At 54.4% G+C, this 20,350-nt stretch overlaps 1 protein-coding gene across 2 annotated transcripts in view; it reads left to right on the top strand.

Moving 5' to 3' along the window:
• The window catches only part of med13a (mediator complex subunit 13a), a 42,283-nt gene that overhangs the window by 19,080 nt on the left and 2,853 nt on the right, over positions 1–20,350 (top strand). For both annotated transcript variants that reach the window (XM_023832965.2, XM_023832966.2), the window contains exons 4-25: positions 4,618–4,763; positions 6,232–6,429; positions 6,525–6,719; positions 6,802–6,964; positions 7,313–7,432; positions 8,786–9,490; positions 10,988–11,204; positions 12,112–12,184; positions 12,312–12,433; positions 12,787–12,877; positions 13,559–13,770; positions 14,103–14,311; positions 16,117–17,012; positions 17,103–17,270; positions 17,349–17,572; positions 17,721–17,907; positions 18,252–18,651; positions 18,755–18,971; positions 19,065–19,256; positions 19,353–19,576; positions 19,862–20,004; positions 20,191–20,349. In XM_023832965.2, coding sequence (XP_023688733.1) covers positions 4,618–4,763; positions 6,232–6,429; positions 6,525–6,719; positions 6,802–6,964; positions 7,313–7,432; positions 8,786–9,490; positions 10,988–11,204; positions 12,112–12,184; positions 12,312–12,433; positions 12,787–12,877; positions 13,559–13,770; positions 14,103–14,311; positions 16,117–17,012; positions 17,103–17,270; positions 17,349–17,572; positions 17,721–17,907; positions 18,252–18,651; positions 18,755–18,971; positions 19,065–19,256; positions 19,353–19,576; positions 19,862–20,004; positions 20,191–20,349 — 5,261 coding nt within the window. The remainder of the gene's footprint in view (positions 1–4,617; positions 4,764–6,231; positions 6,430–6,524; positions 6,720–6,801; positions 6,965–7,312; positions 7,433–8,785; positions 9,491–10,987; positions 11,205–12,111; positions 12,185–12,311; positions 12,434–12,786; positions 12,878–13,558; positions 13,771–14,102; positions 14,312–16,116; positions 17,013–17,102; positions 17,271–17,348; positions 17,573–17,720; positions 17,908–18,251; positions 18,652–18,754; positions 18,972–19,064; positions 19,257–19,352; positions 19,577–19,861; positions 20,005–20,190; position 20,350) is intronic.

Below are 20,350 nucleotides of genomic sequence, written 5' to 3'. Positions count from 1 at the left end.
GGGAATAGGTCACGGCGCACGTGACAACTTTGACACCCCTGCCCAGCTGGATGCTTCACTCCTACATGTTTCTTAAAAAATAAGCTTCCTGGAAAGGCTGCCCCCACCCCCGATTCTCCGGGACGAGACGCCGTTCGCATTGCCTTGGAGCGGCTGACTTTTTCAGGCCGCAGGGTGACGCTGAGGCTCTTGTCAGACTGCTCTTCCTCCTGGCCCCCGGCTCCCGCTGCTTCTCCTAATGGCATGGCCTGTCCCCGCCAGAGCTGAGCTGTGCTGGATCTCAGAAGGGTCATATGGTTTTCTGTCCTTTTGGCATGACGTCGTGGTAAATGCTTTGTTATAAATATGCCCCTTACCCGGTTCGTGCAGCTTGTTCCGATCTCCGCTGCCGATTCTGTACAGATCCTACCACCACTTCGTCCTTCCCACATCCCCATCTCATGCCTAGGGCAGCTTTCTGACTGGGGACATCTGCGGCCCCCCACCCCGTTCGGCTGTAAGTGCCAGCAGTGTTGCTTTGTTTACCTGACTGATCAGCTTTAATTACACATCATGCTTTGCTTTACTTGCTCCTCCTGTTGACAGACCCGCCCATGCGGCCAGGCTCCAGATTTTTGGGTCGGTTTCTAAGGGAGAGCGATGAGAATTCCGGGCAGTTCGTAGAGCGGCTGAAGTTCCCTGGGTTGTTCCATGTGGCTGATATCATCATTGGGAGAATTGCCGGGAGCTCAATGGTCCAGTGTGCCGTTGAGTGTGCGGTTGTGGCAGCCTCACTCTGACTTTCGGGACACATTTGGCAGCGATCCTTCCATCACACCCATACAACTTGGAATGTATTCCCAGGAATGCAATCGGAAGGGTTTAAGAATGACTGACGATCCAGGCAACCTGATGGCGTGGGAATAAACGTCAGTCCCGATAGGCTCGTTTGGTGCTCACATGGCACGGTGATGCTCTGGTTCGACGCACCCCGTGGGAAATGTCGCCTTGGCATGCTGCCAGCGCTCTCACTGGATGAAGCTGTGCTGTCAGGTGCTTGTCCCCACGCGGTCTCTAGGTGACACTCGCTGGTAGATCCTGGCACATTGAGTGCTGTCGCTTGTGGCACGGTCAGTTTGCAGTGTGCTCATTGTTTGTGGCTTTTTTTTTTTTTTTCCCGGCGTTCTCTGCCAGCACATCTCATCCCCATATACGTGTTCTCTCTGCACAGCCAGTGTCTGGCTCGCTGGCAGCCCAGCATGTGCTGGTATGTTCTGGAGCCTGGGTTGTGTAAGTGGAGATGGAGGGGGGGGGGGGGGGTGCTGGTCACACTATCCTCCCGGCACCACACTAGGGCTGTCATGTGGGGTCAGCAATTGGGGCATGACATCACCATGACTGCGCCAGTGCAGGGAAGAACCCCTGTCAAGTGAGCTGGGAAATCCTGGGCCTCTCACTGCTCGCCTGGCTAATTTAAACTGAACTCGTCACTGGAGCTTGCGCCCTGTGAGGCCCCGGGCCAGTCGCTGGGTCTCTTTTGGCACAGCTGCTATGCCGTGGGGTGGGTGACATGGTGCAGGGCGGGTGGGATAGGTGGGGTGTGGGCTCCGCTCTGCAGTGTAGCTGCGGCTGGATTCTCCTTGTGGCCGTGCGGCGGCGTATGTGTATCTGGCTGACAAGTGGGGCCCTGGTGCTTGGCAGCGGCTCCTACCAGCTGCTCCAGCTCACAGTATTATTAGCTAGAACTAGGCGTTCTCTCACCCTCGAGGAAAGACCCCGACTTGTCTAGGCTCTTCAACATGCATCTTTAAGGGCCATGCACTGATGATATACTGATGTCGAACTTGATTGGTCTGTCATTGGCAGTGGGTGCAGTGGAGGGCACGGATGCTCCTCTGGCCCCCGCTTTCTGCCTGATGCACTGCGGTCAGTTGGAAGTCTGTGGCCAGATAATCAGGATTTTGAGCTCCATGCTTGAAAGCGGTTCAGCGGAAGCCTGCCTCGGGTCTCTACATGCAGGGGACTACAGACATCTGTGGAATGTCAAACCCCCCCCCCCCCCATGGGCTAGGGGGTGGTTTTGGGGTTGTGTGAAAGTTCGCCGTTCAGCTTCACACACTGAGGTAGACTCAGCTGCTGAACACTGCCCAAACGGGCACTGCTGTTTGCTGTGATGAGGAAGGGAGTCCCCAGCTGTGCTCCGGCGCTCCTTTGCTTTTGTCTTCACAGCTGGCCCACTTTTCTTTGATACGCTCGAATCCAGCCACTTTACTCCAGCCGCCTTCAAGTGGAAGCAGAGGTCCAGCCGACAGAACCAATGTTTAACCTCGAACGCATTTTAACTGTGTCTCTGTCTCTGTCTCTGTCTCTGTCTCTGTCTCTCTCTCTCTCTCTCTCTCTCTCTGCTTTCATTATTTGAAACTAGGGAGTGATTTGCTAACTGAGTAACACCTCTGGTAATGGTTTTTGTAATTTGTTCTGAATTTGTGATTGCGGAATGAGAAGATTGAGGCCCTGGTTGCTGTGTAACAGGGCTGCATTTCCCAGTCTGTGCTATAGGTGGCACCGCACAGCAGTATTATTATATAGTGGTGCCTCCACTCTGTTATTCATTGGCCAGGGGAAAGGGAGCAGGATGTTAGAAAGTAGTTACACCTCTTCTACCCTTTATGATCAGAATGCAGCTTTGTACTACAGCGCCTTCCCCCAGGTCTGATGTCAAAGTACGCGGTTGCCTGTCACATTGACTCTACCAGAGAACGTTCAGAGATACTGATGGTCTGGCATGATGTTGCGCATGCCACTGTGTGCCTACTTTCATGTGAAGTAAAAAGCACCCCTTACGCCAGCTTTACAGCTGTACGTTTCCCAGAGATGGGGGTGGACGATCTGTGAAACGATTGATTTTGAAAACGTCCACAATCTGCTTTTCATGTTAATCGTAGAGACCATGATCTTTTACGTCCTCTCAATAATATTTCCAAACTTCACATAAACGTCAGTGGCCGATAATAACATGTCCCCAGCCAATCTCACCTGGCATGCTGATCGCTCACAGAATTGGTTGTCAAATAGGTCACAAATAGAGATCCTGTGATAGATACGTGATATATTACATGGCTAATAGGCACAGCCATCTAGAAGGAAGGAAATCTGTTGGCTTGTGAACGATACATGGATCCATGGTGTAACAACCCGATCCATAGCACCTGCCCGATTTCTACCTCGCATGGCTGTACGTCATGCAGGCAATGCCTGATCCGTTCATCCTCTCATTTTACGCCATTCCGAATTGTCTATATTTACAGCAAACTACAATGGTTTTTTTAAGCGAGAACTGGTGTTAACTGATTTTAGTCAGTGGAATTTTCTTTGCATGCCATTTTAAGTTATCAAAGTGTCTTTCCAGTTTTTGGATCAACACTGCTACCTAAATCCTTTTTATTGCATCTATTGTATTAAAGGCGCTGTTTTCAAAATGGTAATTAAATCCTGAGTTAAACTGTATTTTAAATATTACAGTTGTCGGGTCCTTCCCTTTAAGGTGCTTGTATAGGTTTGTAGTATCACCTCAGTGCCACTGTGGGCCGGCGAGTTTTGTAACACCCTGGACAACTGTTATCATGGAACTCCTGCATTCTAAAAATAGCCTGCACGGCCTCGCCAAATACTGTGCGGCCGCTCAGCCGGCAGAGTGGAGTCTGTACCACCGCCCCCTTGTGTTTAGTCCCGGAACTTTTCCCCAAGTCCCCTTTCTGACCAGTTGTAGAGCCTAAGTGGGCATGATGCTGGGTGCTGGTGTTTTGGTTTGAATTGTTGGCTCCCCATAAAGCCTGTTGTTCTCTGTGCCATGAGCACTCTGCCCCTGCATGTCTGCTTTCAGGTCGCATTACCCCATCTTGCCCCCCCCCCCCCTCACCCCTAGATGATGTATCCTCTTCATGTGAAGAACAGACGGCTAGTGAAAGATCTCATTGTGGGCCTGGGACAAAGGGCTCGACAGGCCGTGCTCTCCGGGTCAGGCAGCATTTGGACACGGCTTCCATTTCAGCACGTTGTGCCCTGCATGTTCCCGGGAGTGTGTTCCGGGACAGCACTGAGGTCAGCCCTGTGTAGTCATGGCGACCGGCTGATACTTGAAGGTCTTATTGGCATGTCTCACTCGTGCTGCACCACCACACCCTTTACCCTACCTGGAGCGCTGCACTCACAGAGCTCTGTGCTGCTGGTGGGAATCCTGACCGCTTTCTAAGTAGTGCCGCTGTTCCAGTTGCGACTCTCACCTTCCCAGTTTGAAGGCACTTCCACCCTCTCTGTTACACGTGGTGCTCCCAGGGTGACCCCCCCCCCCAACATTGAGTGGTGCTTTCAGGTTTTCACGAAGACCACTTGCACAGCCGCTTGTTTACTGAGAGAGTTCGATTTTGGTTAACTGTTCCCGATGATGGGCCTGCTAGCTTTTGGTTGTACATCCAGCTCTTGTTATTTTAGCTCCTGACTGGGATGAGTCTGCCGTGTTACTGGGGGGTGCTTCTTCTGGGCGGCTGGCCCATCGACGTCCACAGACGAATTTAGCGGAGAGGCTCAGCGGGTTGCCGTGGCTGACACGCCCTCTCTCATTGTATCTGTCTTCTGCAGTGAGCACTTGTCCTGCGCCTTCACCTTCTTCCTGCACGGAGACAGCAACGTGTGCACCAGCGTGGAGATCAACCAGCACCAGCCGGTCTACCACCTTAGCGAGGAGCACCTGACGCTGGCTCAGCAGTCCAGCAGCCCCTTCCAAGGTGAGCCCGGCGGCACCCCCTTTGGCTGCTCTGAGACAGACTGGACTGCCAAAGCCCACCGTGGGGTGGCACAAGTCCCTCAAAGCCATCGGGTGTTTGATTCTTCGTTACTGTCACTCAGGTTGGCGTGACAACCAGACTACTGGTTATGCTGCAGCGTGGTCTGATCGTGGTAGTCTGGGATGTCGTTTGGCGTAATCCTACGGGTGGCTATGGGCTTCTACAGGCTCCCTGCACTTCTAGGCCCAGAGTCGCTCTGGCTTGACCCCCTTTTTATGGAGCATTGACATTGAGTATGTGACCCCACCAAAACAGGCAGCCTGGCTGTAATGAGCTCACGGGCATTTCTGTGATCTGTCCACACCATAGGGGGGAATTGTTTTTGTATTCGTGTCAAATCTTTGCCTCACTGGCGTTTTGAGTTAGACGCAAATGAGAATCTGGAGTTTAGAGGTGATACGGCTAGCTACCGCTAGGGCCTGAGAAGTGCCGGTGACGTTCAGTGGCGGTTCAGGCGTGGGCCTGCCTCGTCCCGCTGCCGTGATATGGAACCTTTGCCAGTCCGCAGGAATGGAGGCTGGTACTCCTAAGAGCCCTTGTCTGGTGCAGCTGAACGGCTCATGCTGGTTGGCTTGCGACTACTTGACCAACTGACTGATATTTTATTTATTCAGGGCTAACTTGGGACCCCATTGCCAGTCCTGCTCAGAGGTCCATGTCAGTGCCGTTATGCTAGTCTGGCTTAAGCTTGTTGGCATGTCTTGGAACGTAGTGAGCTTGGCTTGTCTGCCATGACAGTATGGCATGGTAAAGGCAACCATTTACCTCTAGGTACAGTAAACGGTGAAGTATGACTGTGGCGAGCAGTGCGGTTTGGCGAAGGGTTGGTACCATGCCACTTGGTGGAATCCTGGACACCCTGGATACTTAGCTGGACTTAACTTGATTCACCCACAGAGGAGCTGTTACCAAGTGATGGAGAGGTGATTCAGGTGGCCTGCTGACATGACAACCCCTGGGGTGTTTAATGGTAGTCACACGGCATCTCGGGGTTGGATCTCTGTGCCGTTTCCTTGGCTCCTTGTAGCAGAGCCTCACGGTTGGATTCCTGGAAGTTCGGTTTTGTGGATCGATACGACGGCTGGCGGTGAGGTGGCCCAGCGGGGGGGGGCCTCCCGGCAGGCTCTTGTCTCGTTGTTTTGCCTTTAGCTCCTGGGCGAAGCTTTGGCAGAAAGGTCAGCAGTGATGGCTGAGTCTCGCGGCGTCCTTTCGCCCACGGTGGCCCGGAGCGGCCCGATTAAAGCACCCTTTATGCCTGCTGAATGGGGCTCCTGATTGCACTGGTCCTGCCGTTCTCTGGGGCTCTAAAGGGCATCGGTCGCGTGTGTCTGGCGCTCAAAGCTGCCTTGGGGGCTGCAGAGAGCTTGTGGGACAGCCTCACTGTGTGTGTGTGTGTCTCCGCCTCCAGTGATCTTGAGTCCGTTTGGGCTGAATGGGACCCTGACCGGCCAATCTTTCAAGCTGTCGGACCCCCCCACGCAGAAGCTGATCGAGGAGTGGAACCAGTTCTATCCCATTAGTCCCTGCTCCAAGGAGAGCTCAGAGGACAAGATGGAGGACATGGACTGGGAGGACGACTCTCTAGCTGCTGTGGAGGTCCTCGTCGGTAAGGCTCTCTGCAGGGAGCAGGCTTGGGGGGGGGGGGGGGTGGAACAGTTTATCTTGCAGAGCTTTTGGAAGGAACATGTGCGCTTCTTTCAGGTGGCGTCCGAATGGTGTATCCTTCCTGCCTGGTGCTGGTACCTCAGTCCGATATCCCTGCCATGGCCCCCATGGGGTCCTCCCACTGCACAGCTGTCTATTCGTGTGGCCACCAAGTGCCTGCTTCCCAGCGAGACCCTGCCATCTCGTCTGTCACCCTCACACCTCCCACCTCTCCTGAGGAGGCCCAGACAGGTGGGCACCTGCATCTCTGAGGGCTCCCGTGGTTTTGTCTGGGTGAGAGCCCGCTACATTTACCGTGTCCCCTCCCCCACAGTGGACTCCCAGTTGGCGCCCAAATGGGTGAAGTCCCCGTCGGCATCAGACGGCTTCAGCGTGGACTGCACGGGCCACCATGGTGGCAGGATCCCGCGGAAGCTGGCCGGTCAGGTGGTGGAGCGAGTCTGGCAGGAGTGCAACCTCAACCGAGGCCAGAACAAGTACGTGCGAGGGCGCGACTCTGGTCCCGCCTCCCCCACGCCAAAGCAGGATTAGCAGTCAGCCTGCAGTGGGCCCCTGATACTAACGCGGTGACTCACTTGCCAGGCGTGTTCACAGTTCAGTTAGCCCTAGAGACGAGGGTGCTGCCCTCCCTGGGTATTTTTAGCCCCCTCCCGCCTGGCCCCACCCCACCCCACCTTTATTTTAAGCCACTTGTCAGCGTTTTAATTGATGTATTTACGCCGTGCTGTTTTGAGAGTGGTGCCAGCCTAATTCCGCACCTTCGGAAAAACAACACGGCCTGGTCGCTCCGGCCCAGGGTAACGGGAGCCTCTGCTGGTCACCAGGAGGAAGTTCCCAGTAGCCAGCAGTGGTGGCAGCGGTGCCTGCGAGGAGGAGCCAGGGGACAAACTGGGGGCCTGGGATTTTGTGGAGCCCACACAGAGATCCAACTGCAACTGCTCAAGGTGAGAGAGCCGTTCTGTAGGCCAGCTGATTTTGGCGGGTTGCAGCATTTGGGGTCACGGTCAATGATCTCTGGCTTCACACACATGTCTGATTCCATGCTCTAAGTCTCTGTTTGAGGCATCGTGTCACTCCCTGAGAGTGTCCCGTTCTGCTGCACTCCCACCTAAAATAGAGAGCTGTCCTCTGGAGCGTTTAACCTCCCCCAGACCTGACGCAGTTGCCAGCGTGGGTCCTGTAACATCTCTTGGAAGTGGGAGGGTCTTCTTGGGCTGGAACATCACTCAGGCTTGTGGGACATGACTTGGGGATGGGGAATGCTGCTAAAATGACAGCTTGAACTTTTCACTTGGGTGGGGGGGGTGTGTGTGCTGGGAATCCCCTTTCAAATTCCTGTCGTCTTACATTTTCATCAGCTGGGCAGAGGTTAGCGCTTGTGTGCATCTGTGGTGCCTCCTGTCTCTTCCTGGTTCTGTCAAGCAGCTGATCGCTTCATAACCCCCTGATGGGGGGGGGGGGGGATCAGTCACCCTGAGCTGTGAACACAGCCTGCATGACCACAACAGTGTCCCACCCCCGTGTCAGCCCAGCCCTAAGCAGACACTCCCAGTTTATCGTGCCGAATCCAATCGGCAGTCTTCGCAAGGGACTGAAATCTGAGATGTGTGTTTGGGTCCCCCCCCCTTCCCCCCCTTCTGTGATTATAAAGTGCATGGCGGCTGTCAGCTCTGCCTGGGTGTGGCCATCTGTGCCGTGTGCGTGTCAGGCTGCCTCCAGGCAGGCTGTCCCTTCTCTGCCTTTGATCCCCCCCCACAGTAAACAATGTGATAAAGAAAAGAAGCAGGGAAATCTCACCTGTGGAACCAACCGCTGATGTAAAAAAAAATCCCTCATCGTCTGCCATTACAAGTTAGATTAATTGCTAATTTGAGCCAATCAGAACTGGGCTCTGCTCTGGCTTTTGATTGACATGCCATTAGTTTCATAACTGCTTAGATCAGGGTTATTCAAATCACGGTCCTCGAGGTCCAAGCACTGCTGGTTTTCCAGCCTTCCTTTGCCTGTGAGCCAGGTGTGAAGCCTCTGACCAATCAGAATCAGTAATCATCAAACTAACTACCTGGGAGTACTGAAAACAAGGCCTGGATTTGGAATCCAGGTTCAGGTTTGAAGAGCCCTGGCTTAGATGGTTTGGTAAGCCTGCCTCAGTCATGACGAAATGCTGGGTGCCGTTTGTCACAGACGAGATTGATGCATTTTTTAAAATATGCAGGGTGAGGCTTTGTGTGGTCATTTTAAACTTGTCATTTCCTTTTTTTATTAAATTTCTAACCTTTACCCACCCCCCCTTCCAGGCACAAAACCCTCAAGCAGCGAGCTGGCAGTGTTTCGGGGCAGCCCCAGTCTGCTGGCCAACCCCCCCAGCCAGCCCCCAAGCACAAGGCGGCGGAGAAGCCGGACAAGGGCGACAAACAGCAGAAACGACCGCAGACGCCATTCCACCACCGCAGCTCTACATGCGAGGATGCGGCACTGGAGCCCGACGCCACCAGTCAACGGCTGGGCATGCGGGCACCAGATGCGGGCCGTTTTTCTGGCCTCCGGCACACTGACGTGGTCAGTGGCACTGCCACCAAGACGCCACAGCTGCACAATGGCCCTCCGGAGATGGTGGGCTCACCCCAGCCCCCCTCACTGAGCCCCCACCCCTGTGACCGTGGTGACGAGCCTGGTGAGGCAGTGAAAAACCCCTCCACCCCCCACGGCCCCCACTTCTACCAGCCGGCTTCCGAGCCCTGCCTTGCGGCCTCCAAGGGCCCGGAGGACAGTCAGCTGGAAGCACTCGCCCCGTCCTTCCAGACGGCCTTCCCTGAGGCTCTGGAGCCCATCGTGTACGTGGGGGCCGCCGTCAGCCTGCAGGATGACTCTGCACACGTGCCCTGGCGCTGCTTCAACCTGCCACGCCGGAAAGACCTCGAGTTCCCTACGCCACAGCTGCCTGTGGACAAGCTGCGAGATGATACCTTCGGGGGACAGGATGCTGCCGTCTCGGTCACAGAGTGAGTTTGCTGCCCGCCGCTCTTGGAACGTTCTGTCCGACTTTAATGAACCGCCACGCCGACTCGAGGGCCTCACTCATGGCTCCGGGGCCTGCGCTGCATTAATTACCCACCGTCTGACCCATCGGTGCAGTGTGGCCTCGCTTGTGACAGCCCGGGGGCTGCTGGTGGGGGGGAGGCAGAGGGCAGGAGAGGGTGGTGAGATTCACACACGGATCCGAGAGGCCAGAAAAAAACGGGAGCTTGTCCATCTTAGCAGGAATCCTGGTGGGGTTATGTAATTCCAGGATACTCCCCATTTATTTTGGTGCTGTGTAATCCTCCGGATGGAGCTCTGAATGGCCATTAATCTCTGGCCAGGCTCAGGATCAGAACCGGCCCGGCAGCCTGTGTCCCCGTCCTGGGTCGGTGCCTCTGCTCCGCACGCGTGAGGTGCCCACACTGCCCACACTGCCCCCTCGCTCAGCAGGGCTCTCGCCCACAGCAGTCCGTGTGCCTTTGTTGTCCACCGACCTGTGAAGTCAGGCTTAGGTCTGCTATGGTGCCCTCTGTTTGGTAATCGTGCTCGCCGCCCCCAGTGTCTCCATGGCGACACTTTGCCATTGGTCCGTCAGTTGGTCGTGTCGGAATCGAGTTGTGCGCTGACGCCTTTTGGGGAAGTGTCGTGGAGCGGGAAATGATGGCAGTAAAAAAGAGAGGCATTAATGAAGGATCATTCATCCACGGAATGACGTGAACATCCATGTTCTCACTGCTGTACTTTTATGGTTGCATGAGGAACATGGAGAGGTTCTTTCAGAGAATGATTTCAAAGGATCCGCGTTCATGTAGAGTGTGTTCCCTGCTTTTGAAGCACTACACCGCGACAGTATGAGTTCTGCTCTGGTAAACTGGGTCTGTGTGACAGTCGCATTAGATGTGTGTGCTGAGTTACCTGAACCTGCAATGGTGGTGAGCTCCTGCCCAGTATAAGTATTTTCTGAAATCTGTGTGTGGTATTGATCCCTGGCCCTTTCAGTGTGTTTGTGGGGGCTTCCCCCTGTCCAGCAACTGAAATATCCCGGTTTTTGTTCTGAAGTCTGTTTACAGTTTGTACAACTTGAGTCCGCAGCAGCTAGTTAAAATAAAAACAAGAGCCAAGTAAAATTTTAAAGGCAATTACAGCCAGAAATCAGGTTGCTTTTGCCATGAATGTCAGTTTAACGCTCAGCTGCTTCTATGCCGTAATATTACCTAACGGACCCCCTGGTCCTGTGTGGTTTCTAATTGTACGTTTCCTGTGAGTCTTTGCTGCACAGATGGTGTTTAGACTGACACAGAGCTGCACAGAACAGGAAATGAAAGTTGATTCAGTTACTGTCACACTAATAGGAGGAAACTTTTTATTTGGACATGTCCCGGAGCGGTCCAGTATGAGCTTCGTTGGAATTCCCCCTCAGCCCATGATGCGGTGGCCGTCTGTCATATACGATGTCCCCCCCCCCCCCCCCCCCTCAGGTTAATGGCCACATCCAAGAAATCACTGAAGGTGTCCGAGGAGCTGGTGCAGACCTACCTGCAAAGGAAGAACCAGTACCTGGCGGCGGCAGTCGCCGACGGCGAGCACGAGCCCGAGGTGGACCCGTACGCTTTCGTGGACGGCGATGTGGAATTTATGTTCCCAGACAAAAAGGACAAGCAGGGCGGCGATAGGGAGTCGGGGAGGAAACACAAGGTATGCCAGCGTCATCCCTCGCAGGAAACCCGCACTCACCACCCCATTGTTTGCCGTCCTGGAAGATGCCGGCTCTCTAGGTTCTTTCCTGCTATTCTCCTTTTCTCTGCATTCTGTGAATTCTTTTTTGCCAGTCTTTCCCATACATATTGGCTTTTTTATTTTTTGGCCTTTCCTCCTTCAGACAGGCAGCGATTATCCACAGCCTGATGGCCTCCTGCTCTCCGAAGGCCCCTTCGGAGCTCTTGGAGTTTTTGTTTGTGCTGATGGCTGATCCCTGGTCCTTAACCCCCCTTTTCGTTGGCCCAGTCCAGCTTGGTTCCGCAATGACGTCGCAGGACACTCTCCGCTGTTTCTACTGTGGCTCCTTTTTTTTAGGGGTATTGTTATTTAGGCACAGTCCCCTCGTGGAGAGATGAAATGCTGCGAGTCCTTTTAGGCTGCAGGCTTTGAACGTGGGCCAGCTTGGGTTTTACTGGGTTTCGACCTTTGCCCCGGCCTCAACTGACCAGCTATATGTCTGGATTGCCATCTCTGTTTGACCATGGAGAGCAAGTCCTGGTCCCCCAAGGGATTGAAGCTCCCATGCTTGATAAATTAGATGGACAGGCTGCTCTGAAGCACTTTTCCTGGATAGTTCCTCAGATATTAATGCTATGTACCTTTTGCTAGTTCTGTTCTTTTCTAGCAGAAATTGTGCCTTTTTTTAAGATGCTTTGAATATGCGTAGAAGCATCTACCCCTGAGGGGTAGAGTGGGCACAGGTTGGCGCCCCCTACAGGTCCTCTTCTGAACTGCAGGTCCCCCACTGTACATAAAGCTATCTTCCTGCATCAGTGTGGCAAGTTTTATTTTTGCCTAGTTGAAGCAGTACTGTGACTCTGCTCCTCTCTCCATCCCCTTGCAGGGCGATGATGGTGGTGCAGGTTCAGCGGATTGCGAGGATGCCATGTCGCTGTTCAGCCCATCTGGAAAGTCGGGTAAGGCCCCCCATGCAGAGATGCCAGCAAACCCCCCCCCCCCTTTTTACAAACACACCTTTGGCGATGATAGCATTCCCAAAACAGTCCAGCAGGGGGTGCTCACAATGGCCCATTTCCCCCACAGATGCCCAGCGTGCAGCCGCCCACAACCGCACGGCCTCCACCAGCCTGATGAATGAGACAGACCTGGCGGTCTCCATCAACGACCTGGACAACCTCTTTAACTCTGACGAGGATGAGCTCGCGGTCAGTGGCGCAAAAGGATCATGGGGCAGAGACGGGCTGTAATGAATATCCAGTTAGCTGGAAACTCCTTGCCAGATGCGCTCGCTGTGTGCGTGTATGTGTGTGGAGGCTCTGATCTATACATATTGGTACTGAGTGTTAAAATAATGCCATTTTCCCAGTGTACTGAGAAGGTGTCTCAGGCCTTTGTTAGCTTGCCAGGCCCAAAAAATGATCAGAGAGCATTTGTGCAGGGTTCTGGTGGATCCTTTTTTTTTTTTTTTTGAAGCTAAATCTATGTTCCTTGCCGATTATTTGTCTGTCTTCGCAATGGCTGTTAAATGCTTACGCCCTGCCTCTCCTCTCCTCCACAGCCCGGCTCCAGGCGAGCCGTCAATGGCACAGATGAGAAGTTCGGCAACAAGGAAGCGAAGCCGGCAACGCTGGACCCCCTGTCCTGCATAAGTAAGACCGTCCAGCTCCCGGCTGAATACGAGCCATTGATCTGGCTCTTTTAAACCTGTCTAAATGCCCCAAACGCGCAGCCAAAGCAAATTAATGAGGTACAGAAATGCCATTTACTCCCCGCTGGGCCGTCTCTGCCTTTTCCCATGCACGTTAAAGAGCTAGCCGCCGGTTAATTGATTACTCGTCAGATTTCTCCATGGAGTGCCACCTGGTGGACGGGTTGGGTATTTTTGTGTCGCTCTTTTGAAATGGAGCTGGTTTCGGTGTCTCGGGCATCGCTGCAGATAGTTGCCGGTTAACACCTACACACCATAACAGACGCAGCCTGAGGGGAGGGTTTGACATGGCCTCCTGTGTTTATAGCCACGTTTTATTACCTTTTCCTTGTCCAGCCTGGACTGAGAGATGTTGTGCTTCTGAAACCCCTGTCAAGAAATAGAATTTCATTGAATGGGGCATCAATTAAAAAACAGATCTTCCTCTGAATGACTTAAAGTGTCGCCTCTATCGTTCTGCTCTTTAGTATAGTACAGTATAGTTTGTCAGTAGTGTTTTCCAGGGATCGTACCAGTTTTGAAATCCAGAGTATCATGAAGTTTTATCTCCACACTTTTTTTGTCGATAATTATGTGGATTCTGATTAGGCCTGTTTCTGCCCCCCCCCCCTTCTAAATTCAGGCTCTGCTGACTTGCACCAGATGTTCCCCACCCCTCCTTCCCTGGAGCAGCACATCATGGGCTACTCCCCTATGAACACTGGTGGCAAGGAGTATGGCGGCATGGACACCGGGGCCAGCATGACCGTGCTTGATGGCGCCGCCTCATTGGGCGGCCAGTTCAAGATCGAGGTGGAGGAGAGCTTCTGCAGTCCCAAGCCATCTGAAATCAAGGTTCGTCGGCCCTCCAGTCTGCCCTCTACACCCAGTAGCCCACGCCCCCAAATATCTGCACTACACTCTATAAATCACGCCCGACTTTATTAAGGTGTCCCTGAACAGTTTTTTTTTTTTTTTTTTAAATATACCCTACTCCTATTATTTGGCCCAACTGCTTATCACTGAAAACAGTTTGCAAGCTGTCTGCTGGCCTTAGGTCAGCTGCTAAGCATGCGATGCAGGCATTTCTAGCTTTGAGGAACAGGAAATGCACCTTCAAAGGTCTCAGGCGCTGTGAAAATATCTGCCCACACATTGTCACTGATGTGCCCCCCCCCCATCTGCAGGACTTCTCATTCGTGTACAAGCCGGAACAGTGCCAGGCTTTTGTGGGCTGCTCCATGTTCGCGCCCCTCAAGACGCTGCCCAGCCAGTGCCTGCCACCCATCAGCCTGCCCGAGGAGTGTGTATACAGGCCCAGCTGGGCACTGGGGGCGCTGGGCAAGCTGGAGCTGCTGAATCCGGTGCCTGGCCTGACCTTCATCAACAAGGACAGGTAAGGTGCCACCCCCCCCCCCCCAATCTGAGTGTGTCCCTTGTCATCCTTTAACTCCCAGACTGTGTGTCAGCACTGAAAGCTGTTTGCTCGAGGGTGTAATATGAGCTTTACACCCCCACCCTCATGCTCAGCCCCCATTTCACACATTTGTACTCATGGAAACCAGTCTGGAAGCATCAGATGTGTGGTGGGGGTGGGGGTCTACACGTGCGTACACTGACAAGCTTAAACTTAGAGTGTCCTCGCTGACCTGATCTCTTCCGTTGTTTTGGAAGAGTAGCTCTGGGATTTACTTTGGGGCCCTTTCTCAGTTAATGGCCTTTATAAATGACTGAGAGATGGCAATTTTTCCTGCCCCCTAACAATCTCACTACTTATGGTGATAGTTTTTTTTTGTGGTGGTCAAGGCTGAGTTTCTAAATATGCCACTGTTCAGATCTTAACACCTGTAATGATTTCAAATTTTATTTATTTTATTGTTTTTGTTCTAGTTTGTGTGTGGGGAAATGTGCAGGAATGTGGGTTCGCTCCTCTGTGTAAATCAAGCAGTGGAAGGAAAGCTGGTTGCTGCTATACTGGGCAGTGAATTCTCAGCCTGTAAAGCAGCTTGGCTCAGAAAAGCAGCCTGAGCACCTTAACCCTCTGGGGTCGAGTGCATCGTCGGCGACGCAGCGTACTTTTCGCGTCTATTTCAGTTTATATCAGAATCATGAAAAAAACGCTGGCTAAATCGGTAATCTGTCTTCTTTTCATGACGTCCATTGTCGGAAATATTAGTTTTTTTTAATTAGGTTAAATCGGCAAAAAAGTAAACCATGTCACCTTACTTTGTTTTACCTGCATCGGGGGCGTGTAGTACCGCTCTCACCCGAAGATCGCTATTCACATTCTAAATAGCCGCATTAGCGCGTATTCAGATCGCATTCGCATGGTAATTTGATGAACAACGCAGCGGTGAAACGCGATCCACGCGATACATCCCCTTCAGCGCCATAAAAGGGGGTTGGGGACGTGGCCAGGTGACAATGGCTCATTCATACACATGAAAGTTGCTACATATTCAATGGAAGGAGACCAGAAATAGTGACATTAGTTAGGTTTTTCTTATTTATTCATCCAACTGAATGTTGCAACTACACCATTTAGTCATCTTCAAGTAGCCAAGACTTTGGTGATCAGATATCTGGGATCAAAACAAACTGCCAGCATTGCTTACTATGTACTTTTATAATGTTTCTGTAAGTGTTCCAAACTGCATTTTGCAATGTCTATACTTTGATGTCAAATTACAAACTGACATATTTACAATATACATTAAAATAAAGATGAGTGTAATGGCAAAACAAATATATAAGAAATTATTTATTTGCCATGAATTAAGTTTATGATATTTGAAGAAATGTGTGATCATGCCTCAGTCAGTGAAAGTGTTTCCTACCCCTAGACCCCAGAGGGTTAATGACTGCGTGTTCAGGCCGTCTATGCCGTCAGCACAAGTCGGCTCTAATTTTAAGGCATGTAACTGTGGCATTTCGGGGGCCGTGTGTCCACAGCAGCTGGCCGTCTGGAAATAGCACCTCCGCGGGAGAAGGGATGGAACGGGGCGGGGCGTGGCGAGAGGACTCGCATAGCCGCATATTCAGTGCCTCAGCAGGCCTGCTGGCTGCAGTTTCATGTTCAGCTTGTTTTAGTAGCTTGTACGCTGATTTTGTCCTGTGTGCCCACTAGGGGCAGCAGAGCTCCCCGTGCGGTGAGGGTGTATCTCGTACGCTTGTGTAACAAACAACCTGTCTTCCCTGCAGTAACATCCCAAGCGTGGGCAGTGCCCTGGACCAGGACTACAGCCAGACATACACGCCCCAGACCCAAACCCCCTTCCTCTCAAACAGTGCCCCTCCAAGCAACAGCGGCCCAGGAATCCTACCCTCCCCAGCTACCCCCCGCTTCTCGGCACCAACTCCGCGCACGCCCCGCACTCCACGCACGCCTCGCGGGCCCTCCAGTGTGCAGGGCTCGCTGAAGTACGAGGAGCTATACTCACCCGCGTCCACGCCCTCAACCTGCCGGCCGCTCAACTCTGTAGAGCCAGCGACGGTGCCATCAGTGCCAGAGGCGCACAGCCTGTACGTCACGCTCATCCTGTCCGAGTCCGTCATGAACCTCTTCAAGGACTGCAACTTTGACAGCTGCTGCATCTGCGTGTGCAACATGAACATCAAGGGTGCTGACGTGGGTGTCTACATCAGCGACCCCAACTGCGAGGCACAGTACACCTGCACGTGTGGCTTCAGCGCTGTCGTCAACCGGCGCTACGGCAACGGCGCCGGCTTGTTCCTGGAGGATGAGCTGGATATCATCGGGCGTGGCACGGATGCGGGCCGTGAGGCCGAGCGGCGTTTCGAGGCCCTGCGCGCCGCCTCCATAGAACGGCCCGGTGTGCTGAGGGACCGGGTCCCCGACGAGGTCATCCTGCTGCTCCAGGATCAGTGTACTAACCCATTCTCACCCATGCTGGGCCTGGAAGCAGATGGTGCGGCCAGCAGCCCCACCTCCGTGCGTGTGGAGGAGCGGGATTACCACGGAGACTGTTACCTGGCGCTGGAGCACGGCCGGCAGTTCATGGACAACATGTCTGGTGGTAAGGTGGACGAGGTGCTAGTGAAGAGCACTTGTCTCCACCACTGGGCCAAACGCAATGGTGAGCCCCCCCCGCTCAGAGTGCCCTTCCCTCGCCTCCTCCCCTGGCTGTACTGATTTGCTGTCTCTCTCCCCCCCCCCCCCCACCCAGCTGTGGATGTCAGCATGCTTTGCTCCCAGGACGTGCTGCGCGTGCTGATGTCCCTGCAGCCTGTGCTGCAGGACGCCATCCAGAAAAAGCGGACCGTGCGCTCCTGGGGTGTGCAGGGCCCCCTCACCTGGCAACAGTTCCACAAGATGGCAGGCCGAGGCTCGTACGGTAAGCGCATGCTAATGGAACAGCCAGCTGCCCATGGCCTGAAAGAGACTCCAGATGCTGAGTGTCTCCTCCCCTTAGGCACGGACGAGTCCCCTGAGCCATTGCCCATACCCACCTTCCTGGTGGGCTACGAGTACGACTTTGTGGTCCTGTCACCCTTCGGCCTGCCCTACTGGGAGAAGCTGCTGCTGGACCCTTTCGGCTCCCAGAGGGATGTGGGCTACTTGGTGGTGTGTCCCGAGAATGATGCACTGCTCAACGGCGCCAAGAGCTTCTTCAGAGACCTGACTGCAGTCTACGAGGTGAGGTGCCATCATGGCTACAGCCCTTTCTGTGCAGGAATCGGTCTCTCCTTCAGCCATATTGTTTGTCGGCTCGTCATCCTGCTAGTGACTAACTGTCCGATCTGATGGGTAACTACAGCTATGTCCGTTTCGTCCTTCTCCACAGTCTTGCCGGCTCGGCCAGCACCGGCCCATCTCCAGAGTGTACACGGACGGCATTGTGCGTGTGGGTGGCTCCGCCTCCCGGAAGCTCGCCGAGAGACCCGTGAGCGACTGGTTCGTCAAGGCGGCCAGCGACGGCGACGCCTTTGTCAAGCTCAAACTCTACGCCCAAGTGTGCCGCCACGAGCTCGGTACGTCAGAGCAGCCGCTGGCTGGCCGTGAGCCGTGGGATCTATACGGGTCTGTCGCCTCGGTATCTTTCTTTTCAGTCTCGTTCGTCGTGGTTCCCTTTTCACAAGCAATGCGAGTGCTGCCAGTTTAAAGGGAGACTCTTTACCCATGTGTAAATGTACAGATGAAAACTCCATTTGCGAGTTTCATGGCTGGTGATGGTTTGGGAGCTGGGCCATGGATGGGGGGGCCATTTTTATCTCTATGGCTGAAGCTGCCTTGATATCTCTGCCTGATCGGGAGTTTCAGTCCGCAAACCTGCAGGTGTTTCCTCTCGCTCATGGCCACCTTCTCATTCCTACAGCACCCTACCTCTCCACCCAGTCTCTGGACGGCTCCCTCCTCACCCAGCCAAACCCCGCACCTGCCCCCACGCAGCCTGCACAGCCCCCGAACTCCTCCTCCTCCGCGTCAGCCGGGTCGCAGGCCGCCGGCGTCCCTGGCGGCTCCCTGCTCTCTGGTGGCAGCCTGAGCAGTGGCAGTAATCCAACAGTGCCCGGGGCCCCGGGCCCCCAGGGGGCAGGTGGTGTCATGCAGTCTGCCAAGCCGGGCTCCTTCCCACCCTTCGCCGGTATGGCCGCGCAGGGCAGTGGCTCGCAGGGTGCACAGCTGGGGCAGCCAGCCACTGCTCAGGGTACTGGAGTCGCTGGGGATGCGGCGGCTGGCAGCAACAATGCACAGGGGCCCACGGAACCAGCAGAAAGGTAGGCAGTGTGAGCCCGAGGGTCATGGCCCCCATTTGACTGTGATGCTGCACTGCTCCAAAGACCCCCGGTGACCCCCTGCTTGGGCACCCCTCTCTCACAGCACCATGGAGCGTGAGAAGGTTGGCGTCCCTACAGACGGCGAGTCGCATGCCGTCAGCTACCCGCCGGCCATCATGATCTACATCGTGGACCCGTTTAGCTACGAGGAGCCAGAGGGGGGGTCGCACTCCAGCGTGTGGACCCTGGGCCTGCTGCGCTGCTATCTGGAGCTGCTGCAGTTCCTGCCCCCACATGTCAGGAATGCTGTGTTTGTGCAGGTAGGAGGGGGGTGTTCCAGTACACTGGTTTCTTGCTTAGGGTTGGGGCATCCCTGCGGTGTGCATATCTGATGGTTTGCCTGTTTGTGCCAGATCATCCCCTGCCAGTACCTGCTGCAGCCTGTCCGCAGCGAAGAGCGCCACGTCTACGTGCAGCACCTCAAGTCCCTGGCCTTCTCGGTGTTCTCCCAGTGCCGGCGCCCCCTACCTACCTCCACCAACGTCAAGACGCTGACGGGTTTCGGGCCGGGCCTTGCCCTGGACACTGCCCTCCAGAGCCCAGAGGTATGGGCCCCTTGTGGCTTTTTGAGCACTCTATCGTCAGTGCCCTGCCTGTGGGTCTTGACCCCCCCCTCCTCCTCCCCCCGGTGTCATCGACAGCGACCCGAGTGCCTGCGGCTGTATACACCGCCCTTCATCCTGGCACCAGTGAAGGACAAGCAGACGGAGCTGGGCGAGACATTCGGCGAGGCTTCGCAGAAGTACAATGTACTCTTTGTGGGCTACTGCCTGTCCCACGACCAGCGATGGCTGCTGGCCACTGCTACTGACCTCTATGGCGAGCTCCTGGAGACCTGCGTCATCAGCATCGATGTGCCTAACAGGTGCGCTGCGTGCCGGCTGCTATGGGGCCCTGGGGTGCTCTTCCAGAGCGCAATTATTGCTCAAGAACTGTGGTTACCTTATTTAAGGGGTCAATAACTCCTCGATGGAGCTCTTGCAAGATTCAGATTTCGGTCTAATTAGTGCTTCATTTTTACCTATCAGCACTGGGCTTAGTTGACTTACAGTCCAAATAATTATTTTATACTCTGGGTAGCATCCCCTTGTGCCGCTCTGAGACTATTTCCTACCCTTCTGTTTGCATGTAACACCGTTTCCTCACCCAGGGCACGTCGGAAAAAGGGCTCGGCCCGGCGCCTAGGCCTTCAGAAGCTATGGGACTGGTGTCTGGGCCTGGTGCAGATGACCTCACTGCCATGGAGGGTGGTGATTGGTCGCCTTGGCAGAATAGGACATGGGGAGCTCAGAGGTGTGGCTTTAAACTGGCAGCATTTTTAAAGCCTGTTGGCGACCCGGATCCTGTTGACACCCCCCCACCCCGACCCAGCCCTCACATTCCTGGGGGGATTCTGTAGTGTGTTGTATAGCCCGGGCTCAGGTAGGACGGGGGGGGGGTTAGCGGCGCCTCATGTTTGTTTTCTCCTTGCCCCCCCAGACTGGAGCATCCTGCTCAGCAGACGCAACCTACAATCCCTCAGCCGCCGCCTGAAGGAGATGTGCAGGATGTGTGGCATCTCTGCCGCAGACACTCCCAGCATCCTCAGCGCCTGCCTGGTTGCCATGGAGCCCCAGGGCTCCTTCCTCATCATGCCAGG

Source organism: Paramormyrops kingsleyae, chromosome 6, assembly GCF_048594095.1.
Source record: "Paramormyrops kingsleyae isolate MSU_618 chromosome 6, PKINGS_0.4, whole genome shotgun sequence".
NCBI lineage: Eukaryota > Metazoa > Chordata > Actinopteri > Osteoglossiformes > Mormyridae > Paramormyrops > Paramormyrops kingsleyae.
Note: the sequence above shows the minus strand (reverse complement) of the source record. Positions and strands in the feature narration are given on the sequence as shown.